At 41.8% G+C, this 21106-nt stretch overlaps 3 protein-coding genes across 5 annotated transcripts; 1 reads left to right on the top strand and 2 right to left on the bottom strand.

Annotated features, from left to right (window-relative positions):
• Nucleotides 1-2050: 2050 nt before the first annotated feature.
• Nucleotides 2051-7330, bottom strand: LOC115789901 (transcription regulator protein BACH1-like). Its single transcript, XM_030743475.1, has 5 exons — nt 7220-7330; nt 5677-5934; nt 4264-5412; nt 3969-4175; nt 2051-3217 (listed from the first exon to the last, which is right to left on the bottom strand). Exons 2-5 carry the CDS (start codon nt 5914-5916, stop codon nt 2882-2884), a joined length of 1932 nt encoding a protein of 643 aa, XP_030599335.1. The 5' UTR covers nt 5917-5934; nt 7220-7330; the 3' UTR covers nt 2051-2881.
• An 81-nt stretch (nt 7331-7411) lies between these two features.
• Nucleotides 7412-12789, bottom strand: usp16 (ubiquitin specific peptidase 16). 2 transcript variants are annotated; one of them, XM_030745171.1, is made up of 19 exons: nt 12713-12789; nt 12138-12227; nt 11913-11979; nt 11622-11818; nt 11433-11536; nt 11239-11351; nt 10928-11160; nt 10761-10850; nt 10537-10667; nt 10342-10429; nt 9948-10026; nt 9751-9842; nt 9611-9664; nt 9367-9525; nt 8613-9276; nt 8341-8435; nt 8113-8199; nt 7869-8016; nt 7412-7795 (listed from the first exon to the last, which is right to left on the bottom strand). In XM_030745171.1, exons 3-19 carry the CDS (start codon nt 11971-11973, stop codon nt 7674-7676), a joined length of 2517 nt encoding a protein of 838 aa, XP_030601031.1. In that variant the 5' UTR covers nt 11974-11979; nt 12138-12227; nt 12713-12789; the 3' UTR covers nt 7412-7673. The 2 variants fall into 2 exon arrangements, with proteins under 2 accessions (XP_030601031.1, XP_030601030.1); XM_030745170.1 differs by lacking the exon at nt 12713-12789 and having other exon boundaries at nt 12138-12435.
• On the top strand, nt 12405-15060 carry rwdd2b (RWD domain containing 2B). Of its 2 annotated transcripts, XM_030745173.1 has the most exons (5): nt 12405-12486; nt 12581-12916; nt 13013-13080; nt 13479-13847; nt 13958-15060. In XM_030745173.1, the coding sequence occupies exons 2-5, from the start codon at nt 12704-12706 to the stop codon at nt 14208-14210; spliced, it is 903 nt and encodes a 300-aa protein (XP_030601033.1). In that variant the 5' UTR covers nt 12405-12486; nt 12581-12703; the 3' UTR covers nt 14211-15060. The 2 variants fall into 2 exon arrangements, with proteins under 2 accessions (XP_030601033.1, XP_030601032.1); XM_030745172.1 differs by having other exon boundaries at nt 12460-12916.
• Nucleotides 15061-21106: the final 6046 nt, after the last annotated feature.

Here is a 21106-nt window from a genome sequence, read left to right as displayed (position 1 = left end):
CACGGTGATCACATCTGTAGTATTATAATCATCTAATCATTTTGCTTTTAACGCCGGTTGTCGAGCTCAGAGTCGTCTGCCGGTGTGTGTGAGGCTGCTTTTCAAAGACAGGTTCCAGTTTTATGAGTTGCTTCGTGGCTGCTGGTGTAATTACCACTTTAACCTTGAGGATTCTGCGCCGAGGAAAACAAAAAATGAGATTGCTTTTTCTTTCATTGTCCCCAAAGTGCTACAGCAGTTATTTCAAAGGACACAAAATAATAATTCACATCAGAAGACAAAAACATCTTGACAAAATTGCTTCTTCAACTCTACAAGACCTTCTTGAAGTGTGCTGTCCCGCTTTGTTTGATCACGTTTGATATGAGATCCTCTCCGGTCTGTGATGAAAGAGCAGCACTCAGACCAGCGTCAGCTCATATTATTGCTTTGTTAAGTCCCTAAATTTTAAACCTTAACAAATGCATAACCTCATTTTTCTTTTGGCAGCCTGGCACACAAACAACCAGCAGTGCAATTAATTACTAATCATTGCTACTGATCGCTCACAGACGGATCTTTGAAGAAGTTGTGTCAATTTTATCTAAACGTTTACAAGAATGAGCGGGGAAATAATAATATAAGTCGGGTGATTAGTGACAGGAAGTTATGTTTACATTACATCTTTTCGTGTTTGCATCTTGTGCTTTGACCTAAGATGACTTACAGATTCACCTGTGGGCTAAAAACACAGCAAATGAAGGGAAGAGAGGAGAGGGTCGAGATGATATGAACAGAAATGACTGATTATTATTAAGTATTACAAATTGTTACAGATTGTTTGACAGCAGCTGTAAGTCAAATGTCGCTGGATAGCAGATGTGTCATGTTAGCGTCACACTGGGAACATCTGAACCTGTTTATTGTATATCTGGGATGCATTTTTAAGCTTTTTATTCTACACGATACCGTGAAAAAAAAAGGCAACCTGTTAGTCCAACCTACACCAAATACGTGCCGAGCAATGACCAAATATTGACCCGAACATTTAGACACCTGGGAGTGTGTCGTTTATGGATAACAGTAAATATCTGTTGGATTATTAATAGCAACAGTGCAGTTTAATGTTTTTATGACTTCTGCCTATGTGAAGGAGACGACAGCTTACTGCTTCTGCCCAAAAGGCAACAATGTTACAAACTAAAATAATAGGTCATGTTTTTGCATAAAATAACAAACAAAATTAAGTATAAAAGTTCATGCAAATGTATTTCTATTAAAAGAGAAACATTATTTTAATGGTTTAGATTTGTTTAAAAAAAATATATACACAAATTTGATTTCATAATAAGTCATTTGTGAGCAAAGACATCTTTCTTGCATCCAGAGCACAGCAGTTTGAACAGCTGGATTACAGGGACAGCTGTTGGATATGCCACACTTTTTTAAATTTCCTGTCTACAGATTCCCCGGGTACCTTTGCTCCTCACAGTGCTAAGGTCATTTATCAGCCTCTGTCTGAGTCTGCCTTTAATTTCAATCCTTATTAGTCTTCTCCGCAGCCTGACGATTGCCAGCAAAGCCACTGCAGACGTACTTAATCTCTAGATAACTATATTACATGTTTTGTCTATAGATATGAACTTATGAAGCAGTTTGCTTTTTCTATATTACAGGAAAAAAATCAGCAGAAACTGCAAAGGAACAGAGATGACAAAAAAGCTACAGTTACAGTACATTATTGCTTTTTACCAATTTTGTTATTGGGGTTTCATTTACTCAATAAAACATTTTTGTTTATCATGAGATCAGAGATATCAGGAAATTGCATATTTTTCTTTCAAGTGGGGGTAACACAGACTAATTGCCTTTCTTTAGTCAGAGGTCCATCTGAGCCAGGAAAAACCCTGCAGCACTCTTCTTTGTCAGGAAGTGTCACAACATCTGGTGAGGAAGAGTTATGCTCCCATCTACTGGCCAAACTCTGATACTGTCCATAAAGAGAGACTGGAACAATTCCCACTTCGTTAAGTTTAATTAAAACACAGAAAGGTACCAAAGTGTTGTTTATTTAAATCTGTAATCCATAAAAGCATTTAATAAAAATACTCATCATGCAGACAGAGTTAAAAGTACGACAATGCCATCGGTATTAGCTCTGGGTTAATGTGCAACAGTGCTTGAAACAAGCATATACAAAAATGCCGTTATTTTTCTGAATTCATATTACACAACTGCTTAAGGCACATTTTGCATAAAATGAAATAATTCCTTATGTACCCTCGTAACAGCTTCAGACATATTAGAGTCTATAATTTCAGGAAAGGTTGACAAAAAATTGCAAAAATTAGTATTCAAATAATTCTGTTGAAAAGTTACACTAGCTGTGAAAATTTCTTACAGTCTGTTATGAAAGGTTCAGTTAGTTCTATGCATACTTAATCAAAGAAACAGCATAGATGCAAATATTAATACAGTACGTGTTACAATTACAACAACAGACTCATTAGCGTGATTTGAAAACTCTCCTGTGTGGGTGTGCAGAGAAACACGGTCAGGTTATGAGTTTCCCTGAGAAAAGCAAACTTACTTTTAAGAAACTTCCCCCTTAATTTTCAAATGGAAACTTTTAGGAATTACCTGAAAACTACCTGCACCTTCAAAACACTGAATACTGGATAATGCTTTTACTACAGTGAAATGCAGATTAGAAGTACAGCAAAGGAAATGGCTGACAAGTCTCTGTCAGCTTAAGATGCTTCCATCAGGGAGACGATTACTCAGTGAAACACACAGGAAAGCATCTCTATCCCAAAAGAGGATTACAGTACAGAACCCAGTTTGACCCTTTGACCTCTGGGCCTGCATAATTAGAAGTGACAATGGCGTTTAGGTCTAGTTCCTATAAACTGCTGTTCATGTCCAGACAGGCGCTGATCAAAGATGCGGGAACCGGGCAGCTCGTGTCCTCGGCGCCGGCCTGCGGCTCAGCGATTTGAACTGACCGTACAGTTTGTCCCCTCTGCTCAAACTCCGAACTTACCATTTCAGTGGCCGGGACAAGGCTGGGAGAGGAGATGGGAAAGTCTGGCGAGGAGAACCTGGCAAGGATCTTCAACTGGTCCTGATCGGAGCCAAATTCGGCGCTTTTACACAAGCCGCAAATGCTCTGCTGCATTTCCTCGAGATTTCGCTTTAGTTCTGTCTGCTCCTGCAGCAGCCGCTCTTTCTCGCTTTCCTGTGGGGAGGGCAATCGTAAAGCGCGCTCATTTTTTGACCTTTCAATAATGCACGTGGATAATTTCATCTACGATAGAACTGCATGTATTTTTTGAAAACCAGGTAACCTCCGCCTGTACTAGCTCTTGTTCCCCTACCTGCAGGCTAGCCAGGTCATATTGCATCATTTCTCAGTGTCATTCAGCTATATCTCCTGTGTGTGTCTCATGCTGTGCACAGACACCACTGTGCTGGATTGGCCCTTCTTCTGCTCTCTGGGACATGCACCGCAAAGAAACCTGCAGCAGGTTCTTCAGAAAGCTGCGGTTAGAGTTGGGCTGGGGCCAGCTAATACAATAAACCCAAACCCACACGGCACGTTCAAGGTTCACTCAGTGGAGCTGACAGCAAACATTTAACCAAAGATGCATCTTTGCTGCTTTCCTCTGATTCTTTGCTCATGCTTCTGATCTTTTCAAAATGTCTCCTGTTCTCTTAAAAGTATTTAATATTCTAGTCCAGTCTGTTAAATCTATAAGCCTATGTATATTCATTTTTACAGGCGTTTCAATAAAACAGGGGATGACCTACTTACTGACTTCTACTGCATTTTTGTTATGTTAAGTGGACAAGAAGTGGTGGGGCTGCGTCAGAAAGAACACTGCTGCAGACCAGTACTGGCCATCAAATCAAAGTCACAAATTACTACTAATTTAGAAGGTTGTATCACGTCATGTTTAAGAGTACACTGAGAATATTAGATAACTTACTAATCCTTCGATTTCACATTCCAGCTGGTGTATGCTATCCAGTTTTCTCTTTCGGCACCGCTGTGCAGCCACGCGGTTTTTACTTCGTCGACGGGCATCATGGACGAAGTCCAGCTGCTCCTGAGTTAGGGTATACTTCTTCAGAAGCTTCTGAAATGCACTCCGGCTCACTGTTGAGATTTCCTTCACTGGGAATGGAAGCTGAACCTGGAGATTAGAGTTACAGAATTAAGATTTACTTTACTTAGTATCTTCCACTACCAATAACCAAACATCAGCCGTTTATCAGAACAACCTCTGCTGCTCTTTTGTTGTTGGCCTCAGTATCGCCATCGGTGTCCAGGTCTGAGTCGTCGGCAGAGTTTAGCGAGGAGGACATGTATGGACTCCTCTCTGCCTGAGACAAGCTGTCGGTGTGCGCAGCCGCATCATCTGTTCCAAGATCCCTGAGGAAGGGACAGTCTCCTACGCTGGCGGTCAGATCCAGCTGCTTAAGCCAGTGAAAGTCAGATGCCCTTGCCAGATTATTTTGTTCTACTGGATCCAGAGGAAGTGGTGGAACCTGAGACGGGCACAGGTCAGGCCAGAACCCCTTGGCCAGATGTTCGGCCACCTCTCGCTCCACACGACTTCTCTCTCCATATTTATCTTCATGGCTCAGAGGAGTCAGTGTGTTTGAGTCTGAAAGATCCCCCGTCATTTCCTGTTCAAAGCAAGCCTCGCTCTGCTTTAATAAAGTACCGGAATCTTCTGCCCCTGAAGCCTCAAGTGGACATGAGCTAGGGTTACAATTGGTGTCTGCATCAGGCATCTCAACAGTTTGTTTAATTTCTCTGCCTGCTGGCTCAATGAGTTCTGGTGGATTCGCATCCCCTGAGGTTGACAGCTCACAGGATAAGCTGCAGTCTGCCAAACTCATCTCACTTTGATTACACACGTCTCCCATCTCTAAAATGTCTCTTTCGCAAAACTGAGAGGGATCTTCTGCCTTGTCAGAGTGTGGGCAAGGCAAAGCCAACATGGGGCACATGCCAGTTCCTGTTAACTCCAGAGATAAGGGGGCCATTTGTGGTCCACAGTTGTCCAAACAGAAGTGTTCCTCCCTGCTGTTTGTCGGACCCTGTGACGAGAAGTCTGTTTGTTCATCACCTCCTGAAGGCACTGAGCTGTGTGACTCAAATGATTCTGGTTGGCTACTCTCTACACGGGGGCCAAAACTCACACTGGGATCCCGGCTCTGGCAGCAGGCTCTTTGCTTGACCTCTTGTGAGTTTTTTTTGCTCTCGGAAAACTTTGGGATGAGGAAATCAAAGCATGTTGACTCCAAGTTGCGAAATCCTAAAAACTCAGCACTGCTGTGAATAGCGTGAATGTTTTCTTTGGTAAAGAGGAGCTTGGATGTGTAGGCAAATTGAAGCAAAGGTTCAAACCCCTGCACGGTCACCTGCGGGGGAAAGACATAAATTGTTGAAACATAACAAAACTCGATTTTAACAGCGCTCTTATGTCCCTGTACTGACATTTCTAACGCTACATATAAAATGTTTTTCTCTCCCGTTATGAAGCTAGTGGACAGGCAACAAATCTAGTAATGTATACCTTTTCCATGGATAATGGGGATAAAAGAATGGTGCCTATAGCCTGCTAAGTGTTAGTTTTTGCTCATTTTCTTCCCCCATATAACTTGGCTGAACACCAGGGCACCAACCTCATGTGGCAAGGTGATGATGGGATTCTGTGTGGTGGCACTGGTAAGCCTGGTATTAAAGTACTCGCTGCAAGAAGCCAAGACAGAGCAATGAGCACGGAAACACCTGTCTTCCACCACCACCGTCACATCACACAGGATGTCGTGCTGCCTCTGCTCATTCAGACACTGCAGAACATGGGCGCTGTGCACTGCAGACTGAAAGGTGAACACCGATGTGCGAGAAGGTTGGAGCGTCATGCTTCTTATGAGCTCAGCCTGTGCGACAGAGAGAGCCAGACACCGAGTCAACAAAAATGTCATGACTGTTTTTCTGTTTTTTTCTAGTTTATTGTGTAGCTTTTGTGAGTGGCTCCACAGTGTAGTGGTTTACACATGTGTGCCTAACAAGAGAGAGCTCTCCAGCTCAAGTCTAGAAGAGGACTCGAATCCCTTTGAGGTGGCATCTGGTGTAAAGAAAAGAAAATCTGCCAAATCAAACATGTGGAGCCTAAAGTAGGTTCTTCCTTCTGGTTTTAGGTATCAATTTTGATTATTTTGTGGAAAAAAACTACCAGGCTGAAATGGCAGGAAATCATGTTTTTTCTTCTTTGATAGGCTGGTGCTGTAACTCCTCTACAGTAACATAAACCTTCCAGATTTTGGACTGTTTGTTGGCAGTCAGCTTGAACGCGTGATGTTTTCTTAAAGAGTTTGCAGATTAAACAGCTGAAAATGAACAGATTACAAAATAGCCAATCGTCCCTTACAGCAGACCCACACACAGCCACAAACCACATTTGCGCACACCTAACACAGCTACTCTTAATGTTGCATGAATCACAAATTCCTAAAAATATGCAGAAGGAACTGAACTTAAACTGCTGTTATGGGCAGCAGAAACCTTCCAACATATCCAACCCAACCTCAAGTTCTCCTTCAAGGAAGTTATTGATGAATAGTCAATCAAACTGAATTTAATCTGTGTATAAACACATAATGAATGAATGAAGAGTGAATAATGTTACTAAAGACTGAAACCCCGATAGGCAACACCAGTCTCCAGTGTTTGTTTGTTTTTTTAATCTGACTTCAGTAAAATAACAGAAAAATTAATTTGATGATCGCTAAAAAAAAATCATTTATAACGCCGTCAGATGACTGTCAACATTTAATGACCTAACCCAGCCGATTTTATTAGCGCCTCACAGCAAATACGGCTTAATTTTTTTTACTTGTGCAGCGAGTTTAACGCTAAAATGCTGACTCATGCTTAGCCAAGTTACCCAACTGGGCTAAGGTGGATAAAGGCAACAAAATGTCCAAAAATCATCATTAGCCCGTTATGTTACTACCGATGTATAATAGATTAATTTAGCTGAACAAGTAACCGTGATAAATGTTACCGAGACGGGAAAGCTTTAGGCTAGGCCAGACCGTTAGCTTTAACAAAGGCACCGAGTCCGTCTCCTCCCGTTAGTAGCAAAAACAAAGACTTCCGACACTGTGACTTTAATTTACACTTTAAAAAAAAGAAAAGAAAAAATGCCAAATGTTCACTGACCTATCGTGCTACCTGGATAACACTGCCATTAGTAAATTTTGGTACAGGGAAAAGACGCTTCTTCTCATTGCGAGCCTGCTTTTACTGAAGTCATGTGACACTTTGGATGAGGAAGCGCTGCCAGCACTTGCCGCGCATGCTCAGTGCGAGTATCGGAAATTCAGCACACAGAAAAGTTTTTCTTTTTGAAGCATTTAATTACGTCATTGATTAAAAAAAAAGTGAGATATTTACACATCATTAATCCCAAGCTTTCATTTACATACTAAAACTGTGACTTCCTGTGATGAGTTCACTGTCCAACATGATTTTCACCGTACATCTTCCCACTAGTGTGAGAAACATACGGATGCCTTGTTTAACAAGTCAGACACTGATGTACAATTTAAGTGGCTGATAAAACAGGTTTAGCAGCAGGTTGGTTTATTTGGATTTCCTGAGTAGTGAGGCACGATTAGAGGATCCTTTCGTAGAAGAGGAGGTAGGCTTGGCAGCTCTGGACTTTACTCTCGCTCACGGGCTGAACGCTGGTGTCGCTGATGTGGAACCAGGATCCTCTGGGCGGCTCTGCATCTCCTGAAGGGAATCGATGAGTTAATGCATTTTAATTTTAGCACCGAGCATTTATTCTATTCACAGTCACACCCACCATCTCCTCTAAGTCCGTTGGATGAGGGCTGAGGGCGCTCAGACCGTACTTTCACATAGGCCGTGTAATGACCTGACCTCATTGTTCCACTGTGCTCTACGATGCCATACAAACTGTACAAGATCTGATTATGTTCCTCTGGGATATTCTGTTTGGAAACAGCTATTGGTTAGTGCTCCTACATTTACAAATAGGCCTGGAAGTGAATTAATGTGTAATAAAAGCTGTTACTTCCCACACTTACCTTGCATTTGACGGCACAAAATGGAGCTAGATCGAGTATGAGAGGAAAGCTGACGTGTCTGTTCACTTTACAAATACTGTACCCATTCTAGAAGACAGTAACATCTTATTAAAATTCCAAATAGGGACTGTTTGCCTTTAAAACAAGGTTTCAGTGTTTAAAGGATTTGCTCACAGTGCTGTGATACAAAGCTTAGCTGACAGTGAACTGGATCAAAGCAGCACATACCTGCTGGAACCTCTTTAAGTGAAGAGTAAGGACTGAAGGTGGAGACGAGATAAGGATTTGCTTCAAGGCATCAGTGTAGATATTCTTCTTGGAACCTAAACACAGCACAAAAAAGACTGAGTTTGAACTGATCCCTGCATGGCAACACGTGTATAAAGAAAGTTTAATATTATTATTAGAAAAGAAAGTTACTTAGAGAGATTTGTGGTGTGTAAAACCCAGCAATGCACATTAATAGCAGCTTAGATGCTGAATGGAAACATTTGACATACCTCCGGATTTGTTGTTCCTCAGCTGCCGTTTGGTGCAGGTGACACAAAGTAAACTGTTGTTCTCCGTGAGGGTTTCTACTTCTGTAAAGTGAAAAAGGCACGACTGTACGGAGCACTCCTGTTTCTCTGGGACTGTCCTGTCAGCCAGCGTGTGGAAGGCCAGCTCCGGGTCTTGGTTTATTACTGTATATTCCTTAGTCTCCAGCACTCCATCTTCACTCTCCACCCTTTCTTCCATGGCTTCAGCGTCTTCTAGAAAGGCATCATCCAAGGTTACTTTGCTCATTTCACTCACCAGCTGTGCGTCTTCCTCTTCCTCCTGAACCACGTTGGGCTTTTCATTGCATGTGGTGTCGTCCTTCAAGTGCTGCTCCTCTGACAAGACAGTAAACCGGTTGCTGACTGGTGAGTCGTGGTCACTCGCTGAATCCACGTCCTGCTCTTTCTCCTGCTCCACCTGGACTGTGTTAAGGGCCTTTTGGTCCTCTTCAGACACACCGACTGGTGCAGGATGTTGTGAGTCTTCTTCACGCGTCTCACTGTCAGTGTTTTCCCTGTCCTTTGAATCCGCAGTAGCTTCTGTGCGCTCACTCTCGGTGTGGCTCGGAGAGGTGAGACTGTCCAAAGTGGCTCTGCCCTCAAGCTTCTGCTGCCTTTTTTGATGCTGCAGGTGAAGACGAGCAAAGAAATATGGAATAATGAATGAATTAAAGCAGAAGAAAAAAGTTCCTCCAGTATGCATTCACTGGCACACCTTTGCTTGCTTCTTTGCCTGCTTCTTGGCTTTCTTCTGCTGGTACTTGCTGCCAGCTCCGGTGGGAATGTCATCATTTCCGCTGGTCCGAACTGGGCTGCTGCTGTCATCCTGGCTCGAAGCACTGGTCTTCTTTTTTTGGTTCTTCTTTCTATATGCCTGTAAGATATCACAAGAGGACACAATAAACTAACACAGATATTAACAAATAATTATCAAAAAAAATCAAGGAAAACTTCTTTACCTCATCAGAAACAGGAAGGGAAAGATCTAAAAACATCTCTGTGACTACAGAAACCTGCAAGCATGGAAAAGTGGGTATTTTTAGAGCCACATCATCATTCAGGATATATCCCCTTCTTACTTTTTGGCCATCACACATACCGTTCTACACTGCTGACACATTATAGTGCTGGTGATTTCACCACCAAAAACTTGGTCAACAAAGTTTTTTGGAGATCCATTTTTCTCGTAGTCTGAAAGAAGAAATTAAATGTCAGAGTCAACAAACCAGTGTACAAAAACTATGTCAGGTTTTTTTGTTTGTTTATATAATATGAATCTATATTAGAATTACTCGCCTTTTACTAGTGTTTTCAGCTCTCCATCTGTGCCTCCTCTAGATTGTTTCAATGCCTCCGTTATTCCCGAGCTTAGTCTCTGTGGAGAACACAGAGAAGCACTGTTTACATTCAAATGATAAAAATTACCTTCAATGAACCGTAAGACGGGGACACACATCACGCTCTGCCACTCGCAGAGTTTCAATTTTAGGCTTTTTACCCTTAAAATATACCGTTTTAAAATCTCTGCACTGTGAAAATTAACCGGCCCTTTTGAGCAGCAGAATTCTAAGATCATTAAATAGGAGGGAGAAAATACTCGTAAGAACCACACTGTACCAGTAAACCACCAGTAAATAAATCTTTCACCAGATTTAAATGCAGGAAGTCATGTTTCAAACTCAGTACATACATTGTGCTCCTCAGCTCGCATCCCATCCAGTAGGTAGCGCAGCAGCTCTTGGCTGTCTTGCTGCTGAAATCCTTTGAACCTGGCAGCCCTGCAAGGACGAGATGAGTGACGCACCACGCTTGCACTAATGCGAGGCGGTACATTTTAAGCACATCTCAAGGCTGAGTTTCACCATAAGATTATAGTCATACTCACTTTTTACAAATTTGTGTGAAAAGCTCCCGTGGTGTTACCACACTCTTCTTGGATTCCTGGATCTCACCGAGCAGGTGATGCATAGCCAAAGTCAGGGATCCGGGATGGGCTAACTGCACTTCTATAGGCTTCTGCAATCATAATAAAGAATAGCAGTTCTAAACAGTGATGACTAGAGGAACATTAAATGCTGTATTAACAGGGGGAAAAACACACACACACACCAGATCCACGGATCCAGGTTTAATGGTGAGACTTTTCTCTTCTGTGACTTTATTGAGTGTCTGTCTTAAGAGCTGTGTTTGCGAGAGATTCTGGAAAAGACAATGACAGCAATGAATAAAAGCTCTCATCGAACTGAAGACAAGCATCCTGTGAGGCTCAATCTTACCTGGATGACTGAGTTAAAGAAACAGGTGTTTCCCAGGTTGCTCAGACCCTTTACTGAAACACCACAGGTCTCCTCAGCTGTGCTGCACTTCTGAGATTTCCCAACACTCTCTTTCTTCGTGTTTTTCTTTTGGTGCTCCTGGTTTTCTTTGTTTTCCTTGTCCTCGCTTTCATCTTCTTTTACAGTCTCCGTCTTCTGTTTAGCTTCCATCAAGCCGTCTTCCTCCTCGACTTCTAAAGAAAGCAAACAGGGTAGACGCGGTTGGGAAGCAATATAATATGTGTTTGCTAGACTTCCTCAGTGACACCTACTTTTCTGTGGTGTCTTCATGGAACCTGAAGACGTTTGCTTCTTCAGGTTGGTCACTAGCTGAGCCAAATGCCCTGTTCTGGAGTACTGGACCTCATCATCACATATGTAACACCTGCAAAAAAGAGAACATATTATACTAGTTTCAAACACAATGTAGAGGTCTGTGATCAACAGAACAGCATTAAACACTCACCACACACTAAAGTTGTCCAAACTGACCACCAGGCAGTGTGGATCAGACCGGGGTGTTTCATAATGTTTGATGGCATGCCGATTCTCAGAATTTCGTCCACATCCCTGGTGGAAAAGATGCATTCAGGGGAGGGTGAAAAAATCAAGGTATTTCAAAATCTCAGTGATAAACGGGTAGAAAGAAACTCACTCTATGGCCGCATTTCAAGCACATCCACAACCCTGTTGTTTCTTGTTCCTCCTCGGGCTCCTGTGGCAGAGCGGTGCTGATATTTTCTTTATTTTCTTCATGCTTACAATCCTGACAACTCGTCCAATCTGAATTGCCAGCAAGTTTCTTCAGAAGAGTTTGGTCTGTTCCCTTCTTAATATGCCTGCAGGAGGGAACTATGAAAATAAAGAAATAAATAAAAAAGGGAATCTCACACCAGCCCTTCCACAGGTCGCTGTATGACATGAAACACGATGATATATTCTTTACCCGTCGGATCAAACTCCTCATCCTCCCTGGAGCTCCTGTCCTTCCCCCTCTTCTTTCCCATTTTCACCTTTTGAGGTGGGAATCAAACACAACACTCACATGAACCACAAGGCTAGCATTAGCTAACACCGACATGAGACTATAATGCAGCTAATAGAGCTCAGTGTAGGAAATTCTAATATAAACTTAAATTTAACCACCACCCTTATGGTCCATTCAACTTACTGTGCCACACGGAGCCTGAAACCTTCACGGTTTTCAGTTTCGTTTACTTTGCCTTGTTACCTTCTCTAATCCGGACATAATTACATCAGGCTGCCGACAGGAGAAAGAAAACGCGAGCTTTAGTGTAAACAAACGGGTGCACAAAGTTTATAACACGCAAAAACAACTCCAGTGATTTGGCAGAGGGAAAAAAAAAATCCCAGCTGACACATGCAGAGGAACAAAATGTGATGATGGGGCCGCTGTTTCTGCTGCTCTGCCCTGCGCTGCGTTTCCTGCGTGCGTCGGCTAAAAGAGTCCGAGCTCAAACAAAACTCCTTTATTAGGCATTGCGGGGCATTGGACTGTGGTAAACTACACGTTTATGTATGTACTGCATTTTTTTAAAAATCCATTCTGTTATACTCAGATTTTCTACTGTTCTGTAACGAATTCAATTTTAGACGCTATTAACCGGAAACATGGCGTGTGTTAGCCGAAGAGATAGCCACGTCTTTGGCCGTCGACAGAAACTTTTTGAATGAACAGCAGCAAAGACTGACGCTTTAGTTCCCGACTTTACCAGCATGTCTTACTTGGAGTGGGCTGAGTCTCAGCTTGCAGAGATAGAGCTGCTAACCAGCATGTTCCCCACCGCGGAGGAGCTGGAGGCCACTGACCAGCTGGCGCTAGCCGAGCTCAGGGACTATGTGGAGGGCTCAGCTTCCGCAGGCAGCCCTCCTCCATCCAGACCCCAATTTCTCATCAAACAAAAGCTGGACTCTGCCAAGTTGGAGAGGGTAACTTCACTGTCCTAATAGGTCATTTTGTTTTAATCACTGTTTAATTTAATTTCTAATGTTTTTGACCTTTTTACCCCTTTCCCATACACACAGATGGAGTTCATCCTATCCTGTGCGTATCCCTCTGAATATCCCGCAGTGTTACCAGAGATAACAGTCCGGTGAGCCGTGATCTCCATCTGAGCTCTTCACAGAAATAAAATGAACAGTTAGGGCTTGTTAAAAAAAATAGATGAATGGCATTTCAGTGTTACTATTATGGCCTCCTTGGAAGTTAAGCACCATGCATGAGCAAAGACAGCATTCACGCTGTTGCCTTTAAATATATTAAAATGCAAGTAGAAGTTATTTGTATAACAATAAGTGGAAAGAAAACACTCCCTGCAATTTGTTTAAAGTGTATCATTAATCATTTTTTTAAAATTAGTATGGCTTTCAGCCTCTTGAAGCTCCTACTGTTGTTTTGTTATTGCACCCAAGTATGGAAATTTCCGTAGTGCCAAGTGGCCTTGAATATTCTCAGAAACCTTCTTCACATCATGTTTTATTCTTGCTTTAGGTGTTCTGGTCTCAGCAGGGCCCAGCAGACACAGCTGCAGGCGCTGCTAAATGCATACCTCACGGAAAACTGCCGGGGGGAAGTGTGTGTGCTCTCTGCTGTGGAATGGGTGAAAGACAACCTCCTGCTTTTTATTAATAAGAGCTTCTCAGAAGCCCCATCTCCTAAGGAAGAGTCTACCTCTGCGCAGCCGCCGGAAGTGTTCAGCCGGCTGTGGATTTACAGTCACCACATTTACAACAAGTCGAAGAGGAAGAACATCTTGGATTGGTCGAAGGACCTGGGCCTGTCCGGATTTAGCATGCCTGGGAAGCCTGGTATTGTGTGTGTGGAAGGTCCTCAATCTGCCTGCGAAGAGTTCTGGTCCAGGTACCTTCCCTGTTTGATTTTTCTATTTATTTATCACTTGATGTCACAGCCAGAAGCCTGCTGAGGTTCTGGGTTTGATACGCCTGCAACCGTCTTTTCCTGTTTCACAGGGTGAAGGTTTTGACATGGAAGAAGATCATGATTCGACACAGAGAGGATTTTCCCCTTGATTGTCAGGGTGAGGGCAGCAGGTGTGTTGAACGTATAGACTCCCTGCGCAAATTTACAGGCTTTGAAGAAGCGATGTTTGACCCCCATGGAAACAGAGGCAATCACATGGACCTTGGGCAGCTCTACCAGTTCCTGAATGAGAGAGGCTGTTGTGAAATCTTTCAGATGTATTTTGGCATTGAAGGGAGGTAGTAGTCAGACCGAGATAGCGGATGCACAGAGTTTTTGGACTGGTGCCTTGGCATTGAAGTTACTTATTCTGAGAATAACTTGTAAATGAAACGGGAATGCAATAAGCTGATAATTTGAAATAAATTAACTGCTTTTTGTAGATGTTTCTAAGTTGTCATACCTGGGACTTCACTGGAATGAAAAAGTAGAACATTTCTGCAATTTTTCAGAAACAGTTTTCATTTCTTTTTACTTAATAGGCATATTTAATCAAAAGAAGGAAAGAAAAAGATGTTTATCCGAGAGTTTCCTCAAGGACCTCAGTTATATTTGCAATTTTAATACTCCTGCATATCGCAGATTGCCCCAGGTCTTTCTTTTCTCAAATGGCACCAGTGTGTTATTACTACCAGACTATTATAGGATTTTCAGGTTTGATAACATTTTAATTATTGAACAACATTGTCAACAATATGTTGATATCTGTTTTTGAAATCTGTTGATTTTCTTTTTATGCATTATAGATGCCATAAGCACGGGAATTCTTGCTCTAATTTTCTTGGAGTGATTAGTTGCTAGATAAACTGTGTTGTTGTGGATTATGGCAATTAAAACGTGTGGTTATTTATCATTAATCTTAATTTCAGCCCCACCAAGACTTGGATTTAAAAAAAGAAAAAAAAACTGTGTTGATTTTTCTTTTTCACCCCTCTGGAGTCATATTTAACATACTATGGTATTAATGGATATTCTTGAGGCAATTTTTAATTTATTTATTCATCTCTTTTTAGCAAAGTGCACTTCTTAGATGCAGCAAGCAATAAGCACTCCGTGTGTCTTTGATTGGGTGTATCGGTTCACTGTTTTTGTCACATAAATACATCTTTTTTTTTTTATTTTCTTTAAGGTGATTTATTTCCTGTGCTGTGGAAATGCAGATGAAAGTGAAATCTTCAAAGGAGTTTGAACACAGAGTCATTTCATGTGTCAAACTGCTAAAATTAGGTTCTTTTACAAGTGAGGCATGATACACTTTTAGCACTGCCTACGAGTCATTTAATATTAAAACTGTAATAAAAGGCAATGGTTACGTCGGGTTCAATAACCAGTTCCACGTTGAAAAGAAATAACACAACCTGAAGGCAAAGTTCATGTTCGGTTACGTGCAGACTGCCCAGCAGATGGCAGCATTATATAATCAAAACGGGCAAACGGCTGTCAGGCGTTATCTGTGAATGATGACGTGAACTTGTTATTAAAACATGTTTAAATTCCTCACTTAAAAAATAAATAAATAATAATAAAAACTTCTGTCTGAAAGCATGGAGGACAAAAAAATGCAAGCATTGTAACGCAGTTATTTGGCTTAATCCGTGTTCACTTGTTATTTATATGTAAATCGAGTTGTGATTTAAATAAACAATTTAATGGTGCAGGAAAAAAAAAGGAGAGGTTTGAACACTTCACAGCAGCTGTATTTAAAGCTTCAAAACAACCTGCATTCCTTTACCTTCTCTCATTTATGCTTTTTCAAAGTTTATCCCAGAAATGCTATTTGCTGAAGAGCCATGAGCAGGAGCTCCTCACCTCCACTGTCCTGTGAGACGCTGGCTCTTCTTATTTGTGCTGTTTCTTTAGACAGTTACTTCCTGCTCCTCCTGATTTTATGGGTTTTTCCCCCTTCTGGAGTGTAAATATTCACTGTTGTCGGAGGATTTTGGACCGAGGACCCGTGACTTTTATCTTCAAAGTCTCATTAGAGGAGAGCTTGACTTTCAGGTGCAGTCACGTCACCAAATTCCTCAGGAGAAAACATCAGAATAAGTGACCGCGTCTAAAACCACGTTATCCATTCCTGGGTCTGATGATCCTTAATTGGTTAGCACTTCCGTAGGAAGGTCTCTAAGCTGAATCACTCAGCTGAAGTCTTCATCATTACTTTACACTGTAAAGCTGTGACTAATGATGTAAATCATGTCTTAGCAGCTCTGATAAAGGACTGAATAATGGGGAATGGACGGCTAATTATTTTTAAAAATAGTGATGCTTTATTTCAATAACTTCACATGGTTGTCACATTTAAAGAACGTATATATTGTAGACTCTCAGAACAGCAGACTACATAACCTACAGTCTGACCCGAAAATGTGGTAATTCTAAGTAAATGTGTCCAGAAATATTCAAGTTGTGGCTAAATAGAAAGCTTTTTAGTTGTACTGTTGCACACTGTAAATATCCTTTTCCACGTATTTCTTCTTGAGCAGGTGAACCGATGAATGGCACATGTGACGTTCAAACATGCGAAAATGACTGCGGCTCAAAAGCCCCGATAAATTTACACCTTTGAAATATGACGATGAATGCCGAAGTGTGAAAAGGCTGCGTACCTGCTTCCTCCATCAGAGGTTAATTGGTTTCTACCTACAAGCTGAACTATAGTAAATGAACTTGTAATAGTTCATTGTTACAACTGAGATCTTAGGGAGTGGGACACTTATTGACCTGCGCCGCAGCTTTAGCGCAAGTCATTAACACGTGTTCACCGTAAATCGATACAAACTTCCTCATTGCTGTAACTAACCTGCAGCTTTTTACCTGTTGGTGCAGTCTGTGAGAGGTACAGCAGCGGGGGAAGTTTTTTTCTGTTTATTTCAAATGAAACAATAAAGAACAGCATAGCCCACATAAATATCTCAGATGAAAGTATTAGACTCAACCATTTATTTGAGTACCTGGTGTGATCTCCCTTGAGCAGCAAGTGCTGCAACTAAATGTTTGCAGCAACTGCTGATCAGCAGCACGCTGGCTTAAAGGAGTGTTAGCCTGTCGTCTGTGCAGAGCAGCTTCAGCTTAGATGTCAGTGGGCTTCCTCACATGAACTGCTCGCTTCATGTCCTTTGACAACATTTCTGTTTGGTTAAGGTCAGGACTTTGAGTTGGCTGTTCCAGAACATTAACTTTATTACTCTTTAAGCATCTCTTGGTAGACTGAATTGCACGCAGAAGGTCGATCACTTGCTGCATGAACCACTTTCTCTTGAGATTTAGTTCACAGGTAAAGGTCCTGACATTTTCCTTTAGAAAACACAGGTACAACCCAGATCTTATGGTTCCATAGGTGATGGCAGGCCATGGCCCGGCCCAGACCACGACTCTACTACCACCATGTTTTTCCTGTCTCCAGGCACCGATTCGTCAGCAAACCTTTGTTCCTGCAGCTCTCTGGATGTCCCGTGTGATGAATGGCAGCGGTGTTCTTTGTTCTCAATGTTCTGATGACTGGGTACCAAATTAGAGATCCAGCTTGTAACTGAGGGCTGCATCAGAACCATGCGCACTTCAGACCTAAAAACAAAACCAATTAGGTTACATTTCTAAGGAGCATTATGAGGAGCACTTTCATACAATTTTAAGTAACTGAAATGCAAAGTGTTCCTTTTAGCTAACGTCTGAAATTTATGATTTCGAGGGATCCTGGTTTGTGTTGGTAACTGTAACTCTTGTGCCACTTTGTGGTCTCTTTGACCATCAATGAGGTATTACACTGCCCCAAACTAACCATATATTAGAATATTAAATAGGTTTGGTGTTCACTTATGTCTACCATACGGTGCAGTTGAAATCTTAGTGTGAATTTAGCTGCTATTCAATGAAATGGTGACTATGAGAACCCTGCCCCCTCAGACACTTTGGATTCCTCCCTGAACTCTCGGCGGGATCCTTGTTAGTCGAGCAGTCTGGGAAGGGAAACAGTGGTCTTGAATTTCCTCCATTTGTTTCTGTCTGTCTGTGGATTGCATGAGGATTTTTCTCATTGACACCTTTTGGGTTTTTTTGTCGCTGAACCCTTAGAGATCCCTAATTCCCTATTCTTTAAATGCCAACTTACACTGATTGTCATCCCATTGATTGAATACCTGCCTTTCATCTTCAAATTAACTGCTAATCCCTGAGGTTCACGCATTTGCTGCTCACACATGTGTAATGTTTTTATCATTTTACTCAGTAAGTACAATGTATCATTTCTTTAATTTGGTTCTCTTTGACTACTTTGAGTACTTGGGAAAATGTGATTATGAAACAGATTAAATTCTAAAGGGTTTGCAAGCTTCTAACTACCACTGCATATGTGCATCTTTGATATGCATTGGATACATTGCAGGGCATCTAAAGATACTGGGCAATAAACTTGATTTAAAAAAATCTTTTTCCCTGGTGAAGCAAAGGAAGCAGTTTATGTAGCAAAAATCTAAATCTCCTACAGTGCAATTGTAACACAAACACTGATACGCATTTATGAAAAAGTAAAAACGAAAATATGAATGTTCAGGGAAGGAGGGAGATGTTGCTTTAATGCAGCAGTTACCATACGAGCACAACTGGCGTTTAGGCTCATCATGTGATATGATATTCATCAAGATCTAAGTGGCTTGCCATCTTCACTGTGCAATTTCCTGTGTGAAATCCTTCAAGGGGCAAAATATCCAGTCTGTGTACACGATACACTCTTAAAGTTGCAAGTCAGCTCGGCTAAGTCATTATTTCAGATCGTCTCTGGAGCACAGAATCAAAACAATGGGAAATATGACTGTCTGTCACAGTAACAGGTACACTGCAGCGTGCAGCTACAGTCAGCTCCATTCATGTTAGGACGAGGACACAGTTTTATGCTTCTGCAACTAACACAAAGGATTTTTTTTAAATGAAGCAATCAAGATGTGATTTAAAGTCAAGGGGTTTTACGATATTATTGCAATCACCATTTAGGAATTAAAACCACCTTTTAGCACTTGAGTGAATGCTTTTATGAGCAGATAAAAATTATGTTTTAAATATTAGTCTTTTAAAATATATTTAAAGCAAACATTTACTACTGAAGGGAATGGAAAATTGGAAATTCTCAGTTCATCTGTGCTCAACACGCAAACAAGCTGAAGGCGTTCGATGCCTCGTGAAGCATTTCGAGACAGGAAAATGTATTTTGTGATTCCAGCAGGTTTTGAACTTCTGGCATTCACTGGCTGCAAAGGGTGTGCAACCAAGATTTTTTTAAACAATTGTAAGATTTAAAATGAATTTGTTTAATATAACTGGATTAAATATATATATATATATATATATATATATATATATATATATATAGTGGCAGTGGCACTCGCCTTACAGCCAGAGGGTTGCTGGTTTGAGCCCCTGTCCCTGCGCTGCATTGTGTCCTAGGGCAAGACCCATAAACCACATTGCCTAACGGTAGTGCTGTTAGGTAATATGGCTGTTATTCCTATTGTTATTCCTATTTTTCCTTAAACTCATTGAATCAAAGCTGCAAGTCTCCACTTCAGTTGCACCTTGATTGGTGCATTTTGCTTCTGGCGGTGCACAAAAGCAAAACAGCTCAAATCTGCCCTCATGTGCCCGAATACACCTGAATGACCTGCAGTTTTCTACTTCTGAATTTGGACAGGAGATTATTTCATTTGACCCTAAAGATCTCAGAAACATGGTGTCTAATCAGATGTTTACTCTGGATGGCTTTACCTTGGCTTCCAGTACTACTGTAACCTTTATCCTTCAACACGCACATTAAACAAATATGGAGGACTGCATTATTCCATCTGCACAGCATTGCTAACATGAGAATCCTCCTGTCTCAGAGTGATGATAAAACACTAGTGCATGAATTTGTCACTTCTCGGCTCGACTCTTGTAATTCCTCATTATCAGGCTGTTCTAAGAGCTCGGGGAAAAGCCGTCAGCTGATCCAAAATGCTGCAGTGGGAGCACCCGGAAAGAAAGATCACATTTCTCGCATGTTAGCTTATCTCCACTGGCTTCCTGTTAAATTCAGAATTGAATTTAAAATCCTTCTTCTCAGATATAAAGCCTCGAATGATCAGGCCACGTCATATCTTAAAGACCCCCAGAGTATCGTATTATCCCAACAGGCTGCTTCACTCTCAGACTGCTGGCTTACTTGTGATTCCTGGAGTTTCTACGAGTAGAATGGGAGGCAGAGCCTTCAGCTGTTAGGCCCCTCTCCCATGGACCAGCTCCCAGTTTGGTTTAACACTTTCTTTTCTGATAAAGCTTTTAGGACGCGCTGGATCAGGTGACGCTGAACCATCTCTTAGTTATGCAGCTACAGGCTCAGGCTGCTGGGGAACTTGCTGGGACCAGTGATACTCAGTTCACTTCTCCTTCATTCCCTTCTTGTCACTTCTGATGTGTTTACATTCCCCTAGTGCATGCCACTAAATTTTATCTACTTTCCCCGTAGTTTGTGCTTCATTGTTGTCTCGCTAAGCTCTCCTTTTCCCTTTTCTCTTTCCCCTCACATCCAGCCCATCAACACACACCGCTGCCCCTCCCTGAGTCTGGTTCTCACTGTCGACCAGCTCTTGCTCTTAGGGGATTGTCTGATTTGGGTTTTTTTTTTCTTTCTTTTAAATATTGTAGGCTCTTTATCTTACTGTTTAAAGCACTTGGAGGGAACAGCTGTAAAAAAAAAAAAAAACTGAGCTGGAGTGAAATTAATTCATTAGGGTGAGGTGATAAGGTGAGGAGGTCTGTCATTAGGGAGGGACTCAGAGCGGATTCTCCTCCTAAGGAGCCAGTTATGGTGGTTTGGGCATCTGCCACCTGAGTTCCTCCTAAGAGATATGCTAAAGATATGCTAAAGAGATTACATGTCTCAGCTGACTTGGGAATGCCTTGGTGTCCTCCAGGAAGACCTGATAGAGGTGGCTGGCTGGGGAGAGGGACGTCTGGGTGTTTCTGCTTAGACCACTGCCCCCACAATCTGGACCAGGATAAATGGCATTCACTAGACATATGGATGACAAAGGAGATGTTGAGGAGTTCAAGGTTCAACAGAGCTGGAAATTTATTGGGCACTTTCCTTCCACTGGGGCCTCTGTCAC

This window comes from Archocentrus centrarchus, chromosome 13 (assembly GCF_007364275.1).
Source record: "Archocentrus centrarchus isolate MPI-CPG fArcCen1 chromosome 13, fArcCen1, whole genome shotgun sequence".
In the NCBI taxonomy this organism is placed as follows: domain Eukaryota; kingdom Metazoa; phylum Chordata; class Actinopteri; order Cichliformes; family Cichlidae; genus Archocentrus; species Archocentrus centrarchus.
This window is presented reverse-complemented; position numbering and strand designations above follow the sequence as displayed.

Coding starts and splice junctions, on each gene's coding strand:
- LOC115789901 (XM_030743475.1), bottom strand. CDS start 5,916: ATGACGCTCCAACCTTCTCGCACATCGGTGTTCACCTTTCAGTCTGCA. Junction 4,176..4,263: donor ACAACAAAAGAGCAGCAGAG/GTTGTTCTGATA, acceptor TCTAATCTCCAG/GTTCAGCTTCCATTCCCAGT. Junction 3,218..3,968: donor AATGTGAAATCGAAGGATTA/GTAAGTTATCTA, acceptor CCCTCCCCACAG/GAAAGCGAGAAAGAGCGGCT.
- usp16 (XM_030745171.1), bottom strand. CDS start 11,973: ATGGGAAAGAAGAGGGGGAAGGACAGGAGCTCCAGGGAGGATGAGGAG. Junction 11,819..11,912: donor TGAGGAGTTTGATCCGACGG/GTAAAGAATATA, acceptor TTATTTTCATAG/TTCCCTCCTGCAGGCATATT. Junction 10,430..10,536: donor TTCACACAAATTTGTAAAAA/GTGAGTATGACT, acceptor TCGTCCTTGCAG/GGCTGCCAGGTTCAAAGGAT.
- rwdd2b (XM_030745173.1), top strand. CDS start 12,704: ATGTCTTACTTGGAGTGGGCTGAGTCTCAGCTTGCAGAGATAGAGCTG. Junction 12,917..13,012: donor ACTCTGCCAAGTTGGAGAGG/GTAACTTCACTG, acceptor CCATACACACAG/ATGGAGTTCATCCTATCCTG. Junction 13,081..13,478: donor TTACCAGAGATAACAGTCCG/GTGAGCCGTGAT, acceptor TTCTTGCTTTAG/GTGTTCTGGTCTCAGCAGGG.